This window comes from Lepidochelys kempii, chromosome 1, assembly GCF_965140285.1.
Source record: "Lepidochelys kempii isolate rLepKem1 chromosome 1, rLepKem1.hap1, whole genome shotgun sequence".
Taxonomy (NCBI): Eukaryota; Metazoa; Chordata; order Testudines; family Cheloniidae; genus Lepidochelys; species Lepidochelys kempii.
In genome coordinates this window covers 126,626,278-126,647,475 of record NC_136380.1, presented here as the reverse complement: position 1 = coordinate 126,647,475, position 21,198 = coordinate 126,626,278, and the positions used below count along the sequence as shown (strand labels likewise).

At 41.4% G+C, this 21,198-nt stretch overlaps 2 protein-coding genes across 3 annotated transcripts in view; both read left to right on the top strand.

The window, feature by feature from the left end:
* Positions 1 to 317: 317 nt before the first annotated feature.
* Positions 318 to 21,198, top strand: part of DHRSX (dehydrogenase/reductase X-linked) — a 224,396-nt gene continuing 203,515 nt past the window's right edge. Inside the window, exon 1 of the mRNA XM_073354095.2 lies at positions 318 to 636. Within this exon, the coding sequence (XP_073210196.1) occupies positions 525 to 636 (112 nt within the window). The 5' untranslated portion in view covers positions 318 to 524. The remainder of the gene's footprint in view (positions 637 to 21,198) is intronic.
* Positions 552 to 21,198, top strand: part of ZBED1 (zinc finger BED-type containing 1) — a 43,758-nt gene continuing 23,111 nt past the window's right edge. For both annotated transcript variants that reach the window (XM_073354071.1, XM_073354081.2), the window contains exons 1-2: positions 552 to 636; positions 10,271 to 12,445. In XM_073354071.1, coding sequence (XP_073210172.1) covers positions 10,322 to 12,409 — 2,088 coding nt within the window. In that variant the 5' untranslated portion in view covers positions 552 to 636; positions 10,271 to 10,321 and the 3' untranslated portion in view covers positions 12,410 to 12,445. The remainder of the gene's footprint in view (positions 637 to 10,270; positions 12,446 to 21,198) is intronic.

Sequence of the window (21,198 nt, the reverse complement as noted above, 5' to 3'; positions counted from 1 at the left end):
CTGGCCTCATTTTCATGGCTGGGGGCCCAGGCTCAGAGCTCCCTTTCAAGAGGCACCCACAGGGCCCCATTACTTTCCGGCTGCTCAGTTCTCCAGCCTGACTCCTCGGCAAATCCAAAAACAACCGGGCCCCGGCCAGCTGGCCCCTGCACCTCCCGCCTCCCTGGCAGCTAGCGCAGCCCTGGCTGCATCTCTCCCCAACTCGGGTGGCATCGTCTCCCCGACACAACCCCGCCCCGCCACCCGCCCGCTCGGCGCCTAGGGCGCCACTGGAGGCACGGGGCTCAGGGGCCGCTCTCCCCTTCCCCCGCCCTGACGCGGGGTGGCCGCGCACATGCCCAGAAGCGAGCGGCAGAGCGTCCGGGCCGTGCAGCCTGTGACAGCGGCGGCGCTTTCCCTTCCGCTGGGTGTGGGCTCTGCAGCAGCGCCGCGTCCGCCCAGCCCCGGAGCAGACACACACACACACACACACACACAGAGGCGCGCCGGGGCCTCGTCCCCGCGCCGAGGGGCGGGAGGCAGCCATGTCGCTATTGTCTCGGGCGCTGCCCGCGCTGCGGCTCTATTGCATCGGCCTCGCCGTCGCCCTGCACCAGCTGCTGCGCCGCCTCCGCCCCGGCGGGGCCCCCGCGCCAGGTGAGAGCATCGCGCCCCGCGCCCGCTGCTGCCCCGTGCGGCGCCGTGCAGCGGCACCGGGCGCAGCCCGACTGGGGTCCGCCGAGGCCACGGGCACCGCGCCCGCTCTCCTAACGGGGCCGGGGGAGAGCAGGAGGCCGGCGGCCGCTCTCCCTTTGCAGCCTTCCCTTCCTCCCCCGCCCGGGCCCCACTGTCCCCGCGGCGGCTGGGGCGTGTGCCGTGACCTTGGCCCCTGCGCACAGCGAGGGGCCGCAGCGCCCCCGGGCTTCGGCTGCTGCGTGGGCGCAGAGGCTGGGCGCAGCCTGCCCTCGGCCGCACGGGGGGCTCCCCTTCCTGCCAGGGCTGCGGTACCACAGGGCCTGGCCCTGGCGCGCCTCCCCCGTGCGCTGCACACGCCGCTGCTGCGCCGGGCCACGGAGCTGCGCGCTCCAGCCTCCCCTCGGCCCGCCGCGCTGGCGCCCTCCGCACGCCCCTGCCTGCTGGGCCGGGTCCGCGCCTGGCCGCTGGGCCGGGCCCTTTCCCGTGCTGGCCTTGCAGGCGGCTCGTGGGCTTGAGCCGGCCCGTTCCCCTTCCCTAGGCGGCTGCTGCCATACCCAGTTACTGGGGAGGCACCTGCACACGCCCCCTTGCTGCTTTAACTGCACCCGTTCCCGTGCTAGACCAGGGGCGGGCAAACTTTTTGGCCTGAGGGTCGCATCGGGTTTCCAATATTGTATGGAGGGCCGGTCCCCCAAACAGCCAGGCGTTATCCCGCCCCCTATCCAACGCCCCTCACCCCCGCTTCTCCTCTCCTGACCGCTCCCCTGGGACTTCTGCCCCATCCAACCCCCCCGTTCCCTGACGGCCCCCCGGGACTCCTGCCCCATCCACCACCCCTTGCTCCCTGTCCCCTGACCACCCCCGGACCTCCCCCCCGACTGCCCCCCACTGCCCCATCCAACCCCCCCTTATTCCTGACTGCCCCCCGGGACCCTGCCGCATCCAACCCCCTGTCCCCTGATGGCCCCCCTGAGATTCCTTTTTGGTCTGAGGACCACACTGGGTTTCCAAAATTGTATGGAGGACCAGTAAAGGGAGGTTGTGTCTCCTCAAACAGCCAGGCGTGGCCCAGCCCTCGCCTCCTATCCAAACCCCCTGTCCTCTGCTTCTTGCCCCCTGACCACTGCCCCGGGACTCCCGCCCCATCCACCCCTCTCCCCCCCCCGTTCCCTGACAGCCCCACGGGACTCCTGCCCCATCCACCACCCCTTGCTCCCTGTCCCCTGACCACCACTGGACCTCCCACCCCTGACTGCCCCCTGCTGCCCCATCCAAGCCCCCCTCTCATTCCTGACTGCTCCCCCGGGATCCCTGCCCTATTCAACCCCCCTGTTTGCCGCACTCTGACCCCTGTCCACACCCCCCGAACTCCCCTGCCCTTTATCTAATCCCCCCTTATTGTGCTGCCCGGAGCACTGGTGGCTGGCGACAGTACAGTTGCACCGCCCAGAGCACCGTCAGGCTGCAGCTCTGCAACTGTGCTGCCTGGCCTCCCAGAGCGGCGCACTGAGGCTGGAGGGGAGGGGGAACAGCAGGGAGGGGCTGGGGACTAGCGCCCCGGGCCAGGAGCTCAGGGGTTGGGCAGGAGGGTCCCGCTGGCCATAGTTTGCCCAGCTCTGTGCTAGACCCATAGTCTCCCCCTCCCCGTTACTGCACTTGCCCCAGGCCCCTGCGTTATGCCCCTGCACACACCCTTGCATATACCTCTCTGCTGCTGGACCCGAGTGGCATTTTGGTTAAGTTGCTGGACAGACTCAGGAGATCTGAGTTCAGTTCCCCGCATTGTCCCAGTTTCAGGCGTGGTTTTTGATCTGTTTGTGCCTCAGGTCCCTGCCTCACATGGGTTTTGAGGATTGATCAGTGTTTGTGATGTGCTCAGATACTGTGGTGATAAACCTATAGAAAATCGCCAATCTCCCTAGCTTGTTCTGCTGTACCTACCTACTGAGGAAGAACTTGCTTCTTTGCCTGGCTACCTTCCTCTGTCCTGGTCCTTCACCTAGATACTAGGCTAGAACCCTCCCTGTTCTCTTTGCCTGCTTTTGAATTCTACCACGCAAAAGTAAATTCCTCCATCTCTGCTAAAGTTGGACACTGAGCTTTATTCCTCCACACTCCTGGCCACTTGATTACATCCTCTCTAAAATCACTCCTCCAGTACTTGACGGTGGTGAACTTCTTCACTGAATTCGACTCTCACAGACTGCTAGTCTTCTCTTCTCCCCCAGTCATTGGTGGGAGTGTTGGTGTACACATTCTGTATGCTGAATATATATTGTCATTAATTGCCAGTATTTAAGGAGACAATTCAATGGCATTCAGTTTGCTCTATGGAGCTTTTAGTTTAGTTCCTTTTCTGATAGTTGTGTGTTACGTTTTTAAATTATTTTTATGATTAACAGAAAACTTAATGATGTTCTGTTTCCCCACATTAGGTATCTGTGAAGGAAGCTTGAGGTTTCCAGAACTGATTGATCTGGGAATCTCTTCAGGCCAGACATCAGCACAATAGGAATCTTAAATTTAAAAGGAAACTGATTTTTAAAAACCCTTTTTAATTTGTTGGTGCTTCTAACAACTCCCTGCAACTTGGAAAGGCCTGAAAACCATGTAATGAGTGACAGCATCACTGCAGCTCATTAGTTTGGTTCTGTTTATTTTTTCTGACTAGCTTCAAATGTGGCTCTTACGGAGGTAATGGTGGTTTCAACAAGAATAACAAAAATGCAGGTGTATGTATGCAGTTCAGTGAGATTATCTAAAATATGAGGCCCAAATCAATTTATTGTATAGTTGAGGTACTAGAGAGGAGAGAAAATAAATTAATTGTAAAATTAATGCAAAGACTGGATAGTACAGATTTCCACACATGGGTTCATTGGGTAATGTTACTTCCATACTAATAATTCTAATGCAGATTTGAGTTTTGCTTTCTCATTCTCAAAAACATATAACATGCCAAAAAGAAAAGAAAAAAAAAAAAGGAGATGTGTGCCTACAGTTTTATGTCAGCTGAGCATTCTTCTAGCATTAGTTTTTCTTGGCAGGGTAAATTTGTGTAGTATGCCTAGGGTGTGTAACGCTTTCAAAATTTAGAACTGAACAGAAATATTATGACAAAGTTTGACCCAAACATTTTATTTTATTGTAATCTTAAATATAATTAACAAATCAAAAAATATCAAGAACCTATTTGAAACAGTGTGATTAAAAAACAAACCAACTTGTCAACAGTGGTATTTTGATATGGACATTAGACTAGTTTAGGTAAGATTTCAAAGAATGGACATAGTTAATCTTGGATCAGTAATCTGCTACTTTTATTGGAATAAAGAAGCAACAGTTGTGTCAAGAAGTTAGTGGACTAAAAATATTTTAAAATACAGAAGTTGAAAGCTTTTTCTAACCCTTGTAATCCTCAATTCTCAAAAAGCTATGATTACTGGAATAAAAGGTACATAAATCAAGTATCAGTTGTCTCATCATGAGAGACATTTAAAAAAACATTGGGGGGGAATAGGGGAGAGCCAAAGAGTTGTAGTTTAGCTCCTCAAGTCTCCATGTTCTGGAATTTGGACCTCAGACCTGCTTGACCTCATCTACACTGGCAAGCCACATAGCCATAATTCAGCATAGGTGCAGCTCCATGGTGGAAGCTATATTATAGAAAGCCATCTGGCATCCAGTGATAGATCTGCCCTGTGTTGAATTAAGGGTCTGAAGTGTACTAGTATAGCTGCAGCCCTTATATCTTCAGAAGCTGCATTCTTTTAAAAAAAGTTTGTTATACTATATTACAGAAATATTCGGGAGCTGCAGTCTAAACTAAACTAAATTAAATTAGTTTTCGTTTCCTGAATTAATCAAGGTTGTATGCTGTTTTCAGTTCACAACTTGTCTTTCTAAATACTGACTCCTACTACATCCTGCTAATAAATGTCTAATTTTAAAGGTTTTGTTTAGGATGGTGTGTATGAAAAGGACAGTTTGAACTGTACAAATGAGGCAGCTCTGGGAGCAAAATATATTGTAGTAATTGTCTTGATTTGTGAACTGAAAACACGAAAGTGTAAATATATAACATGAAAGTGCAAATTTCACAGCATTCCAGGTAGGAATATCAGGAAGTTTGCTTCAGACTTGGAACCTGAAACACAGAAGGAGGAATTTGAATGCAGAATTTAATAAAAAGAACAGGAGTACTTGTGGCACCTTAGAGACTAACAAATTTATTAGAGCATAAGCTTTCGTGGGCCCACTTCATCGGATGCATAGAATGGAACATATAGTAACATATAGAACATATAGACACAGACATACACAGAGGGTGGCTACTATATGTTCCATTCTATGCATCCAGTGAAGTGGGCTGTAGCCGACGAAAGCTTATGCTCTAATAAATTTGTTAGTCTCTAAGGTGCCACAAGTACTCCTGTTCTTTTTGCGGATACAGAGTAACATGGCTGCTACTCTGAAACCTGTGAATTTAATGTAGACTTCACAATTAAGTGCAGTGCTGTAAAATAAAGGAGGAAGAGGAATTATATAAATTATTATTTAAACATTTTTCAATACTAATTGTGTAAAATAGTATAATTAAAGATCAGTATGGTAATATATAATCTGCTAGTGCTGTGTGTACAAAGATAACTAATAATTCAAATAGATACTACTGTATGCTTAATGCTCGAACTGATATCTTAATCTAAGGTGTGACCTTGCCTCAAAAGCAAGTTTTAAAAACAAAAATCTAATCAGTGAATTTACAAAAGATGAGCTAGCTAATTGTGACACCAGGAAGTTAATACCGGAAATGTGGTTTCAGCCCATTGAAAGTCATTTCATTGTTTTTTTTTTAATCTTTTTAAAATCATGCTATCTCTGACATTAATTGTTTCACAGAGTAGGAATTTCTATGATCATGTTGAAGGATTGTCAAGAATTTTTTGTTTTTTCCTCATGCTGCATTTGCTCTTCTATTGCATAAATCATTTAATTTCATTTGGCTTCAGACATACTCAATGCTGCATGTTTTGTACTTTTGGAAAAGACTTCTTAATGTTTATATTTGGTACTTGAGAGATGCAGAAAGTGACTTAGAACTGAGTACTAATATTAGTCATTCATGTTTTTAAAAACACCTTTTAACCTCAGATAGACTTTAAATTTCCTCTCGCTAATTAATCTAAATGAAATTATTTTCTTCTGGCTTTCATGATAATTTTCAAAATTGTTAATAATAGAGATCTTGGGTCCCCTCAGTTATGATTCAAGTATTAATATCTTTTATTTCATATGGAGAAAGTATTATAATAGATTAAGGATGCTTTACTTCCGGTCTTAAAAAATTACGTTTCCAAGTTGTTAGAATTGTTTCACTCCATAGACAGTTTGTGAGCCATTTCTGGTGAAGCGATTCATATATATGAGAGGAATAATATCTGGAATCCATCAAGATGAAAGGAACTATATATATTGTGCATGTAAGATATTAAATTATATCCTGAAAAAGACTACCTTTAAAAGAGAGCAATTTAGATTGCAAAGTTATGCACTGAAAAGTTAGGAAATGCCAAATGTATTGTTGCCTATGCACTGAATAAGGCAGAAGTCTGTGGGGTGGAGGCGGGGGAAAAGGGTGGGCTGTATTTGAGACTGTTTTACATTGTACATGGACAACAAGGTAGAATTCTGGTAATATGGTTGATACTAAATCTGGTATTTCATATCTTTCAGGTGCTTCTCTTTGCAACCTAATTAACTTTTTAATGTAGATTTTGTATAAAATTTCTTAGTTTTTTTTTTTTAAAAGAGAAAAGGTAAAACAAATTATTTTATATACAGTTGTAGCAACCCTTCCTATCTTGTATGATCACCAAGGTTTAAACCCTTAACTTCCAGCCACTGGAGCAATAGGACTATCTATGTGTTTAGCTTGCAGCAGGAGACTACAGTAGAACCTCAGAGTTATGAACATCTCTGGAATGGAGGTTGTTCCTAACTTTGCACAAAATGTTGTTGTTGTTCTTTCAAAAGTTTACAAGTGAACATTGGTTTAATAGAAATTTGAAACTTTACTATGCAGAAGAAAAATGCTGCTTTTAACTATCTGAATTTAAATGAAACAAGCACAGAAACAGTTTCCTTACCTTCTCAAATCTTTTTTTAAACGTCCCCTTATTTTTTTAGTAGTTTACATTTAATCCAGTACTGTACTGTATTTTTTGTTTTGTTTTTGTATTTTTTTTGTCTCTGCTGCTGCCTGATTGTGTACTTCTGGTTCCAAATGACATGTGTGGTTGTCTGGTCAGTTTGTAACTCTGGTGTTCGTAACTCTGAGGTTCTACTGTACTGAAGGGTGGGTCTCACAGGCTAGGTCCAGGCGGTGGTTGGAAGGAATCCAGCCTGGTTCTCTTCCTTCTTCCCCAAGAATTGGGAGAGCTCCAGCCCTGCTGGTACGCTTTGCAGTGGGGATGAGAAGCTGAGGCCATGTGCTGTGTAAGGGAGCTCAGTGAGTCCTAACTCTCTTCTCCTCCTCCTTTCCATTGCTACAGCTACTCTCAGCTTTCAGGCCAATGTAGAGTGCTTCTCTAGTAGTGGTGTAAGCCCAGCTCTTTAGAATGTTGATGTTCAGTTATTGTTTTGGCATGCTGTCAAAATTTTCTTGAGCTACACAAACAAGAGAAGGGAAGTGGCAGTTTTTAACAGTTTACAGCTCATTTAAATACGAATGAAATTTCTTGAGCAAAAGAAAAAGTCATCTTGTAGCCTGGGTGCTTTCTCCTTGTGGAATTTCAAAGATTTGCAGCAAATAATGGATGTATTAGAGCTTCAGTTTTTTTTTAAAGTCACAAAAATATTTTTATAAGGAATATTAGGTAACTTAAATACAGGGGTTGCTGTCACCTCTCCCTATAATACAGTACTATCATATATCAGATAAGACCCCAAAGTGCTTTACAAACCACACAGGTGCTGAGTGCCATCAACTCCCGTTGAAATCAAATAGAATTAAAGGTGCTCAGACTCTCACCAGGAGTCCCATTCTTGGAGTAATATATAGGAGCCTTTTCAGTAGCACCAGCCGTGCTGCACAACAGTTTAGGAAAGGCAGTGAAGAGCTGCACTCTATATTAGGGTTACTGTGACAGTGTGTGGTTCAGTGTTGTAATTAAGGTGGTGGTATGCTGATGTATCCTTAACTGTGGCGATGCGACAGTGTACCACTCTAGTTAAATGTCAAATCTGTATAAAAATGGTAGAAAAGATCTTACAGTCATAAAATCGGGTGGAGGGAGTCTGAGACATTCATTCACTGTGAATTAACTTGCGTTTTGTTGTTATATGACAGAATCTGTATGTTGTAGAATTTCCCTCCTTAATTTTAAATATTAAAGGCACACCACCTGTTTTATTACTCTACTGTCCTCTTTGCTTCCAGGAACCTCTGTGTTACAGTAAGGGATACTCTGGTTTAAAATGAAATTCGTTGAGTCTGTATGTGTCCCAGAAACACTGTGACATGGCTTGAAATAGAGGCATCTGAAAGCAATAATAATAGCAAATTCTGATATGGTACATCATGCAGGTGCATAATATGAAGCTATTAAAACCATCATCTGTAACATTATACTGTATATACCTCTCCTTCTAAGTTATATTGTGATACGATGAGAATGCATAACATGGCGTTGTTATTCATAGAATATAAGGGTTGGAAGGGACCTCAGGAGGTCATCTAGTCCAACCCCATGCTCAAAGCAGGACCAATCCCCAATTTTTGCCCCAGATCCCTAAATGGCCCCCTCAAGGATTGAACTCTCAATCCTGGGTTTAGCAGGCCAATGCTCAAACCACTGAGCTATCCCATATCTCTCTTAATATTGATCTTTGGAATGAAACAGCATAACCATGTTGGGTCAGTAATTCATACTGATGACTCAAGCACTGAAATTAGTCATAGCAAAGGACATACCAGGATTCAGAGCACCTTTTTAAAAACAGAATAGTTTTACTTCCTGATGCAGAATCTTCAGATGTGAATATTTAAAGAAATCAGCCAAACCAAAAAATCTGCAACCCCCCCTCATCTTTAACCTTCAATAACCTTATCTTAATATTTTATTAAAAAAACCCAAAATATTAAAAAAATAACTAAATGGTTAAAAGGAACAAAAGTCCCTTATTCCATAGAGTAAGACCACAGGAGCAACTTCACTGAAAAGATACACACACACACAAACATTTCCGCAGGTCTGCAACAATGTCACGAAAAGCCTACTAGCTTGTCTTATTCACCCAGGGCTTTCCTTTTCTGTTTCCTGGCCTGGTGCTGCCACTGACAGGAAATGATGTGGACATGTCTTCTTCCCCAACTTATTGATTTGTTGATATCCCATTCTCAATAGAATGCATCATGAACGTATTCTCAACTCTGGTCCTCTCCAATTTTTGTATGTGCCTGCACTACTGTTCCCTGGTGGCTCCTTTCCTCTCTCCTTACTGATCCTTGTTACCCGCTTACTGAGCATTTCAAGAATGGGGCTGTTTGAGGGTCTGTTGGCAATCATCTGGCTAGGTTGCAGCCATGGTAGAGGTAGACAAAGCAACATCTACACATGCAGCAGTCTCAGCCATGTGTCATGGTGCACAGGTGCAGAGAAATGAGCTCTGGCAGGTGGTTTCTTGCAGGGAGACTGGTGGCTTTATTATACTTTTCTGGCAAAAATATTTTGCCCCATGCAAATCTGTAGGTATAATTTTCCAGAGCGCACAGAAAACTCTTATGTTTATTCTTCTGAACAGCTAAAAAGAATGTTCAAACTGACATATTTTAATGCTTATTATGTTGATAAAAGTTCCCCTGCCTGCCTCTCTTCCTGCAATTATAAGGTGCTGATATTCCAGGAGCCAAGAGCTCTGAACATTAATTCCACAAAGAGGCAGGCAGGAAAGTCCTCAAATGTATATTGTTGCTCTGCGTGAGGGCTCTGATCCTACTTTATGAATCCAGCTGGAAAATGTCCTTTGATTTCAGCAGAGCAGGATCAGTTCCAGAGTTGTAATGTACAACTTAAAAAATTAATCTCTAACAAAGTCTAACCAACTTAACAAAATTTGTTTCAGAACAAACAAACATTTGTTCCTTGTGCATCAAATTTCTGCTGAAATAAATGTTAACAGCAGAGTTCAATAATTCTTGTGCAAAGGGATGTTGACTCAACCTTAAGTATAATTTTAGGATAGGGAGCTACTATAAACAAATGTCTAATGTATGTGGCAATAACGTACTAAAACTCTACAGTGACCATTACACTTTCTCTACCAAGAATTTTCATGTTTCTCAAGAAACTCAGTTTTTCTTGATTCTACTAGCTCAGTCACGGCATCGCTTCACATATTAAAACACTTTTATTTTTGGCATTCTAATGGGTCTTCCTATAGGTCACACTTCCTGTAAACCTCCTCTTCAAATTTGCAAATGTAATTAGGAAGGTAGGTTTCATGGTGTATTCGCAGAAGCACTGATTTCACATAGTTGAGTGTGCTTCACGTGTGCTTTCTCATTGTATCTTTATCTTACTGCCTTTATCAGGTACTCATTAATGAGTGAAGGATCAAAAGGTGGGACGGTGGCCAAGAAGCAATGGAGAATAAAAGCTTAGAAGGCTCGCCATCAGATCTAAAGTTAGTGGCTCATCCAAGAGCAAAGAGTAAAGTATGGAAGTACTTTGGGTTTGATACTAATGCAGAAGGATGCATATTACAGTGGAAGAAAATCTATTGCCGCATCTGCATGGCCCAAATTGCCTATTCAGGAAACACGTCCAACCTTTCATACCACCTTGAGAAAAATCATCCTGATGAGTTCTGCGAATTTGTGAAAAGTAACACTGAACAAATGAGGGAAGCGTTTGCTACTGCATTTTCAAAACTGAAGCCAGAATCGTCACAGCAGGTTGTTCAAGACACTTTAATTATGAAAACCAGCCACAATTATGAAAACAAAAAGCATCAAGAACTGACTTCTGCTGTGATTAGCCTAATTTGTGAGGGCATGTATCCTTCCTCTATTGTTGATGAACCCACATTCAAGGCACTTTTGAGAACAGCTGATCCTAGATATGAACTTCCTAGCAGGAAATATTTCTGCACAAAAGCAATTCCTGAAAAATACAATGCTATTAGAGAAATTGTGTTAAAAGAACTTACTGAAATTCTATGGTGTGGCATATCCACTGACATGTGGAGAAGTGAAAACCAGAATAGATCATATGTAACACTTGCAGTTCATTTTCTCAACAGTAACCCTTCTAACTGTCTGGCTGTTAACTCCCGGTGTTTAAAAACGTTTGAAGTGCCAGAGGAAAATACTGCAGAAACTATTACACGAGTCCTTTATGAAATCTTTATTGAATGGGGGGTCAATACAAAAGTCTTTGGTGCTACAACAGATTATGGTAAAGACATTGTGAAAGCTTGCTCTCTCCTAGATATTCCAGTACAAATGCCTTGTTTGGGGCAGACTTTTAATGCAGGAATACAACAAGCTTTTCAGCTTCCAAAACTGTGCAGCCTTCTTGCCAGGTGCCGAAAACTGGTGGAATATTTTCAGCAGTCCACGGTAGCAATGTACATGTTAAGTGAGAAGCAGAAGCAACAAAATATTCTGCACTGTATGCTTGTAAGTGATCGTGTTTCCTGGTGGGGAAGCACACTTGCCATGTTGCAACGTCTTAAAGAACAGCAGTTTGTAATTGCAGCAGTTCTTGTGGAGGACAGCAATAACCACCATCTGATGTTGGAAGCCAGCGAATGGAATACAGTTGAAGGCCTGGTGGACCTACTGCAGCCCTTTAAACAGGTTGCTGAGATGATGTCTGCTTCAAAATATCCAACAATAAGTATGGTGAAACCCCTCCTCCACATGCTTCTAAATACCACGTTGAACATCAAAGAGAATGATTTGAAAGAAATTAGCATGGCCAAGGAAGTGATAGCCAAAGAGTTATCAACAACATACCAGCATACACCTGAGATAGACATGTTTCTCAATGTTGCAACTTTTTTGGACCCTAGGTACAAAAAACTGCCTTTCCTTTCAGCATTTGAACGGCAACAGGTAGAAAACAGAGTGGTGGAGGAAGCAAAAAGCCTTTTGGAAAAAGTAAAAGAAAACACTTTCAGGCCCGAAGAAAAGTTCTTTACAGTGTCAGAAGAGCCACCTGTGAAAAAAATAATCATCTCGTCTACCCCTCCCCCTACCAGTGCAATCAATAACATGCTTGCGGAAATCTTTTGCCAGACAGGAGGGGTGGAAGACCAAGAGGAATGGCATGCTCAGATTGTTGAGGAATTGAGCAACTTTAAGTCACAAAAGGTTCTTGGTCTAAATGAAGACCCCCTTAAGTGGTGGTCTGACAGACTAGCATTATTTCCTGTTTTACCAAAGGTTCTTCAGAAATATTGGTGTATTCTCGCTACAAGAGTCTTCCCTGAACGCCTTTTTGGTTCTTCTGCTAATGTTGTAAGTGCTAAGAGAAATCGGTTAGCCCCAGCTCATGTGGATGAGCAGATCTTTTTGTATGAAAACACTCGCAATGTGTCTGAAGCAGAACCTGAAGATGAAGATGAAGGCGAGTGGGGCTTGGAACAGGAACAGATTTTTAATTTAAATGACACAGTAAATGTAAGCAGCAATTTCTTTAATATCCGAGACAGTGGGTTCATTTAACAGGAATACTATGGTACATTAAATAACAAAGAAAAGGTATTTGTCTTAAGTTACCAAAATTATTCTGTTTGATGCTATGAATACTGTAAATATTGAACAAGCGTAACAGACTTGGTTTAAGCTTCCATTGTATGTCTTGCCTACTATCTTAAAACATGAATGACTTGTGATTATACAGCACTGAAATGAAAAAGGAAGTAATTCTGCAAAGTCCATGACTCCTGACTCTGGCCCCAATTTCAGGAAAGCACTTACGCATGTGTTTAATTTCCATGTACTTCAATGGGACTTGAATGCGCTTATGTGCTTTCTGTAATAGGGATGTTGTTTCTGAATTTGGACCCTAAACAGAGAAGTTTTAAAAATGTACAAATCCACTTCTGAAGCCAACATGGATTAGGATTTTGAAGTTTAAATTCCTAAATTTAAAGCTGATTTTAAAACCCATAAGTCAGATCTTCAGAGACTCTTACAAAAATATTAGGAAGAAACTAGACAATAAATAACTTTAAGCCTGATTTTTTCACTACCTCATACTTTTGGCCTCGTCTACACTACAAGTTCTGCCGGTATAACTACATCAATTAGGGGTGTATTCTCACCACAATTGACATACAGGTATAGGCCCTAGTGTGGATTCAATGATACTGATAATAGCTTTTTTTTGCTTCCCAAACCAGAATAAGCTATATTGGTATAAGCGCTTTTATGCCATTATAACTGCACCCACACTGGAGGACGTTTTGTTACTTAGTCATACTAGTATAGTTAAAGTGGTAAAACTTTCAAGTGTAGACGAGCCCTTATGTCACCCCTTACATTTATACTAAGTAGGTGGAAATCACAACCACATCAGAATTGTGGCATTTTACATTCACTTTGTGTGAGTCTAAGACAGTGGTTCTCAAACTTTTGTACTGAGGACCCCTTTTACACAGCAAGCCTCTGAGTGTGACCCCTCCCCCCCCTTATAAATTAAAAACACTTTTAAATATATTTAACACCATTATAAATGCTGAAGGTAAAGCGGGGTTTGGGGTGGAGACTGACAGCTTGCAACCCCCCAGGTAATAATCTTGTGACCGCTGAGGGGTCACGACCCCCAGTTTGAGAACCCCTGGTCTAAGTGGTGGCTACACAAGGTGCAAAGCAGCAAAGAATCAGGCCCCTGAAGGATGGGGGAAGTAGGGAGATTGGAAAACGGCAAGGACCATGTGTGTTTTTATTTGTTTTTATACAAATTGTTTTAATTTAAATTGGGACTTTGTCCAGGGAGTTAGAAAGATCTTTGGTAGAAAGAGCCTTTCAAAAAATTAAGCTTTAATTTTGTGTAAATGTATTTAAGCAGGAAAAAAAACCCTCACACAAGTTGTTAGACCTTGATAATGATTCCTGTCATGTCAGCACTTACAAACTTCCTTTTCCCCTGCTTCCCTTTAGAGTCAGTCTGTAGAGGGCTTTGGTCTGTCCCATCTCAATACTAGTTCTGATTAATCGTTATGTGTACTGGAGTAGCTCCCCCTGTGTCTCTATGCCTAAATATTTTAAGTCTTTCTGAGTATTTAGCAAAATAAAATAATAAAACATAATGTATCTCTTAGGAAGAGCTACATGTCTAAAACAAGTGTATAGTCCACTTTTTGGGTGAGAGTGGGGAGGCAGCCAGCATATTTTGCTTATGCATAGGGGGACTTTTGGAACTACCATATTATAAGCAAAGTTTTTTTCTTTTTTTCCCTTTTTTCATTTCCCAATTGGAAACGTTCTGGGAATATCACTCTTACTGAATAGAATACAAATTCTCATTAGTCTACAATGTAGCATGAAGGTAGAAGTGGGATGCCCCCTGAAAGTCTTCAGAGTAGCAGCCATGTTAGTCGGTATTCGCAAAAAGAAAAGGAGTACTTGTGGCACCTTAGAGACTAACCAATTTATTTGAGTATAAGCTTTCGTGAGCTACAGCTCACTTCATCGGATGCATTCCCTGAAAGTCTGTGTATCATGTGATGCTGGAAATCATTCAGCTGTTGCAGAGATCAGAGACATTCACTCTGTTGTACTAGTCTCACTGACTATGCTATAAAATAGATGTGTACATATAGCACCCAGATACTGTGATGATGGACAGCAGTATAAAATGCTAACACAGAACATGTACGTGTGTGTGTGTCTGTGATTGTCTTATGCAACACTGATTTGAAGAGATGTCCACCAGAGACTGTTCAGTGTATTATTATGGGATGGCTATTTGGAATTCATAATCATAGATGCATGGTTTTATAAAGGGGCTGGTCAAAAGTAACACAAAAGTGAGATTTACAGTGATATTTAATATGCTGTTTCACTTGTACTATCAAGCTGTATATGTTTACATTTTGTTTTTACAGTTCTCACCAACCGATGCACAGTATGATCATTTGGCAGTAGGTGGGAAGGGGGATTAGAATCATGAAACAAATCAAATGGTGTAAATTATCCCACAGGTTTTAGTTAATGAAAAATGACTGTAAATGGTGGTCTAACTTGTACAGACCTAGCATTTAGGTGGCCCAATTCTTCACTGCCCTGTCTCTTGTGTAATTATTTGTACTTCTGAAAAGTGTGTGTAAAATACACCATTCTGATATGGTATCACCATACATCCACTTTGCCAGATGTACATGACTACAGAAGGTGCAAGGCTGTAGGAGATTGGGTCCAGAGAATGTGCAAAACAAGTGTACTTACATGTGAAGGAAGCGTAGCAGAATAATTGATTAACTGGAGGGAGGAAGTTAAAGCAAACCTCTTAGCTGATTTTCCTTTTACACCTGTTCAGTGAATAAGTTACAAAGTTTTTCACATTGAATGCCAAGCTGATGTAACTTACACTATCACATCAATTTTAAGAGTAACTTTTACTGCGATTTGTCACCTACTGAATTTGTCCCTAAAGGAGCTGAAGCTGTTAAATTGTGCTTAATTTGTGCCTGGGCTGATCCCCGGCACCTTTGGGCTTGCCACATCAGGTATGAAAGTAAAAAAATTGCTTGAGACCCGACCCTCTTTCATTAAAAATTAAGCACTGTATTAACACCAGAGGTTTGAATCTGCTCTTACGCTACTGTAATTAGGAGTAGCTTCACTGAAATCAGTGGAGTTACACCAATGGAAAAGAAAAGAAAATCAGCCTCCCCAGGTCTGAATTCAGCTAATGTGTTTTGGTACTCTCTAGCCCTCATTTCCACGTGGAGTGTCTGAAGGCTAAAATTATCATGCAGTGCAGCCTGTTTTCTCCCCAAATCAGTTTCAGCAATACCAGTGCAATGCACTGTTCTGCTTCTTCTGGCCTTTTAATTTTTGGTATCCAAAATAAAATTGTAATTGGTTCAGTTGATATGTCTCGTTGTTCTAAGACAAAGCCATTGTTAGTCCTACCCATTGTCTGTGAGTTTTTATTTAATGTGCTAAGCTTGGAATATTGTTAAATAAACCAGAGAAATAAATTAGCTACTAATTTATTTGTCTGATGTGTGTTCATATTTTCAGTACCTTGACATTGAACTCTCTAGCAACAAGGTGAGGTTATATTTCAAGTTTTTCAAACTATGCATACCCCCTCTGTAACTTACTGCAGTATACTGTACAAATCTTTCTGGATAATAATAATATGTTGAGATCAATAATGCCTCTCTTACTGAGAAGCTTAGACAGTTTCTCTTGATAGAATTACATGCCGTTTCCAGGCAACAGTACAGTACAGAAATTGCCATGTGGGTGAGCTAAGTTGCAACACTACTGCATGCTGCCACAACATGAGTAAACATGGTTCATTATTGCTATGGTGGGACTAGAGTCTACTGAATTGTGCTATAGCTCTAGACTTTGAACTTATGTCTCTTAAATTCTATATGAATATACAGTCTGGAATTGTTTACAATTTGTGAGACATGAAGAAATGGTGATGGGGTGAGGGTGACGAGCAGGGATGCACCTTTGGATTTTGCTTCTTGTCTGGAAAATATGATTTTATTTTTAACTTCCTTAAAAATGATATTTATGATAAAAGAAGACAAATTACCTTGATATTACACATCTAAATATCCTAAAGTCATTATTAAGACTTTATGGTAGGAATCAGGATTAAGAAGGCATCTGATAATTTAAGTGCTTTTGGGATAACCCATATTAAACACGTGTTATGACCTAGAAGGGTAAAGGGAACTATGAAGAACCCACAAGTTGAAAAGGTTTACATTTTTAGCAGAATATATTTATTTCCTAGTTTTAAAAGTCCCACTTACAGATTAGAAAAAAAATGTATATAAGATATAATAGAATTCCCCATTTTGAAAGTATGGAACACCTCTGGAACTGGCATTATTATTTTATTTTGTATTACTCTAGGGCCTAAAGGGCTCATCTAAAATTAGGGCCCCTCCAAAAACAAAGTAAGAGACATTCCCTGTCCTGGAGAGCTTAGAATTTAAATACTCTTTCAAGTATCTTTGTAAGGGCATCCACTGTAGTTTTTCTATTTAGCTTTTACATGTTTTACATTTAAAATAAAGTTTCACATCAGTAAAAGGAGTGTTGATTTAGTGTTTAGGTTGCGCAATGTCTAACTTGTCTTTAGGATACAAAACATAATTAGAGAAAGGATGGTCTAGTGGTTAGGGAGTTGACTGTGGAGCCCAAAGTTATGGATTCAGTTTTTTGCACCGCGACAGACTTCCTGTGTGACTTCAGGCAAGTCACTTGAGGCCTGTATCCACAAAGATATTTAGGCTCCTAACTTCCACTGATTTCAGTGGAAGTTAGCAGCCTAAATACCTTTAAGGATCTGGGTCTTAATGACTCTGTGCCTCAGTTTTGATCTATAACATGAGGTTAATAGTTTTTTCCTACTGCTCAGAGGTGTTGTGAGGCTAAATACTTTAAAAATTGTGAGCTGCTCAGATACTACAGTAATGCGGCCCATAAAAGTACCATAGAACAAAGTACTCTATACAGAGATCACATGATACCATATCACTTCCACTGGTAATTCCATTGGACCCGAGTCTGTACTGCCTTGTGTCTTGGTGTACCCAAAGGTAAACTTAAAAAAATATTTCCCATAAGTTCAGATGATGAGAGCCTTAGTATAGACAAGGCTGCTGTGACACACCCTGTTTTTACCACTGTATTAGTTAAATCTGCTAAAAGTAAGTCTAATTTCTGCAGTGATAAAAATTTTGGTTCTGCTGTGGGACCTCGTTTTACATTATGGCTTTCACTGATTCAGCTGAAGAGGTGATAGCACAAGTGGGAATTTTTTTTTTTTCTGTTTCTCCATTGTAGACAAGCTGGAAGTAGTCAGTTGTACCTGGGAAAAGTGGTTGTAAAATGCTACTAAATCTGAATAATTCATTCAGACACATAGTACCTTATTAATACTAAAGTGCAAAGCAATGGAGAATCAGATCTATTGAGTTCAACTGAGTTACTTCTAACTTACAGTGATGTAACTGAAGTCAGAATGAGACCCTGTATATTAACACCTCCCCCAAATGAAAAAAAAATCATTACCTGTGTGTTTAATATCTTAGGTTATTAAAAAAGAATAGTATTCTGGTTTACTTTTACTTTGTGCTCTCAGTTTACTCATCTTGGGGCAGTGGTTCCCAAACTTGTTCCGCTGCTTGTGCAGGGAAAACCCCTGGCGGGCTGGGGTGGTTTGTTTACCTGCCGCGTCCGTAGGTGCGGCTGATCGTGGCTCCCAGTGGCCGCGGTTTGGTGCTCCAGGCCAATGGGGGCTACTGGAAGCAGCGCGAGCCGAGGGACGTACTGGCTGCCGCTTCCAGCAGCTCCCATTGGCCTGGAGCAGCAAACCGCGGCCACAGGGAGCCGCAATCTGCCGAACCTGCGGATGCAGCAGGTAAACAAACCGGCCCGGCCCACCAGGGGCTTTCCCTGCACAAGCGGCGGAACAAGTCTGGGAACCACTGCCTTAGATCATGTCTACATGCTCAGCGGTGCAGCTGTATCAGTGTAGCTGTCCTGCTGCAGCGTGTCTGGTGAAGATGCTCTATGCCAACAGGTGAGAGCTCTCCTATTGGCATAATAAAATCACCTTGGCAAACTGCAGAACCTACGTCGGTGGGAGAAGCTCTCCTGCTAACATAGTGCTGTGCACACAAGCGCTTATGTTGCTGTAACTTACATTGCTCGGGGGATGGTTTATTTACACCCCTGAGTGACATATGTTATACTGACATAGGCTGTAGTGCAGACATAACCTTTGACTTGTTAGTGTCTCCTTCAACCATCTTGTGTTCATTAATACAATGACTGGAGCTATGAGTTTTGCAGAGGAAAATTTACATTGTCTGGCATCATATTATTATTGATGTGTATTCCCGTAGCATCTAGGAAACCTCAGTCATGGGCCTGGACCCTATTTTGCGAGATGCTGTACAAACGGAATGAAGGTGGAAAAACTTTTATTGATATTTGTAAAATACTTCTTTTGCAGACCTAAATTTTATATCTAGTTTTACTTAACTTATTATGCTAGGAGCATAATGTTAACAGCGTGTCTGAATAATTTTAATGACTGAATCATATTGATTTAGAAGACTTTAGTTCTAGATAAGAGTTCGTAAGTTTTCTCATCTCTTTAGAGAATGATTTAAAGTACTGTGCATTGTGACACCTTTTTAAATAGGTATAACACTTGTTAAGTTACACCTGTACATGTTAAGTTATAGGTGTACTGGAAAGAGAATAATATCCTTACGCAAGCTCCACATATTTCACTCCCTCTCTGCTGTTATTTCCATTTTAATATTTTCTTTTCAGAGGATCATTCCTTTCTGAAGATCTTGTGATCTGGCTTTTCAAGTAACTACAAGGCTATATATATATATAAACCAAGCATAGTTTTTTTTTTTTTTTGTTACATTGAGAAGGCACAGTTCATCTGGCTCTCTTTTCTGGGGTGTTTTTTTTTGTGGTCAACTAAGATACAGTTTGGTGTCTCGTCATACTTCCTCTGGACAACTGCTTTTCTACTAAGATTAAAATGTACTTTATGGGATGGAAATGGGGGAAATTATAAAATAGTTCCTCCTTTAATGTAAATAATATTACTAGTGCACATTTTAAAGGTACAATGTCATCTTAAATTTTTTATATTGAAAACACAGTTCTTTACCTGGAATACTAATAGCTACTTAAATTGTTTAAACTGGATTTTTAAAATTCTTTCAGTATTTAGACATTCACTATGTTGTGGTTATTTGATGTAAGTAAGCATTTGCTTCAGTTTGGACAATAAAAATCAACTAAATCAACTTTGCTTTTGATTTAGGTCTTGTCATTTTCAGGCTCTCAGTGCTGATGTGATTGGATTATTAACACAACAGGGAATTTAAAACAAAATTTCCACTGTAATTACAAAAATATTAAAATATTTTCATTGATCTTGGAGGTTTAAATACATGTTTTAAAAATCACTATGGGTGAAATATGAGTTGTCAAAAATAGAAAGGAAACTAAAGAGATTTTTTTCAAGCCAGGTTCATTCAGAGTCTGAAATGTCAGTGACAATCTTGAGCACAGTATTCCTGCTTCTCATTCCTGTGTTCCCATTTAGGATTTAATATCTTATCTCCCTGTTGTATGTAAAGGTCAGCGTTCAGAAATGAGCACACTGCTTTCTGTAGCATTTCAATGTGATAATCAGGCCTATTTTCTGTGTCTCTTTCAGAGGGCTAGCAAAGATCCTGGGGTATGTTATTTCCCATTGCTCTTCCAATCCTTTTTTATTTCCATTGAGGTTAATAGTCCAAATCTGCACTGCTTTGCACCTTGTGTAGTTATTTACACCTATGCAAAGTAGATGCAAAACAGCACTGTTCTGATTAGGTAACAATTTTACAACCACTTTTATCAAGTGCAAGTGAGGAATTAAATCAAAACTTCTGTTTAAACAGTGATTGTTTTTAAGGTTGTCTTGGGATGGGAATCCCATCAGCTCTTTTCCTGAATTCTGTAAATTTTTTTATAAAAATAATTTCGATCAACATGTAAGTACCATGCTATATGCTGACAGGGCATTAATATGTGCTTTTTATATTTGCACGCTTGAATAGATTGGGCTTGCAGGAAGTGGTTAGTACTTCTAAAACACACTTTCATTCAGTTGTTACCACAATATGTTGTCTGCTTCATCCCTTTTTTTGCCATGTTCTTGTTGCAAAATGCAAACTGGATTCTCTCATTTTTTTTTTTTCCCCTCTGCAAATACACTGATTGTCACCTTAAAGTAGGAATGTTGCTGTCCAGAATACATTTATGTTTCTGTTGGAAGACCACAATGTCAGTGCCTGATAGTGAAGGCTTTAATGTTACACACACTGTGCCCATAAAACAGTCTGATATAATGTTTTTATTATTGGATAACTGGGATGTTTCTAAATACTGTAATTATGACTTAGCAATACAATATGTGTACTTGACACTTTATAGATCAAAACATTATTTATGAGGTACACTATTTTTCAGCATCTGTCACGTGTCAGGGCAGTGAGATTTATTTTATACAGTTGCTGATTGGTTGTGGTATGGTACCAAAGCTGTGTAATGATACTGGAAGCTTGTGCGGTAGAAAAATGTGTGAGCTGTGAATATTTTCACTGACTTTCATGTCAGTCATATGCTGCATCAGATGATTTTAAATGAATTTGCCTACATCTAAAGTCTTGCTGCTCTTTTTCTTGGGACTGGCACGATATGTAAATATTAAATTATCTGTTTTCCTCAGT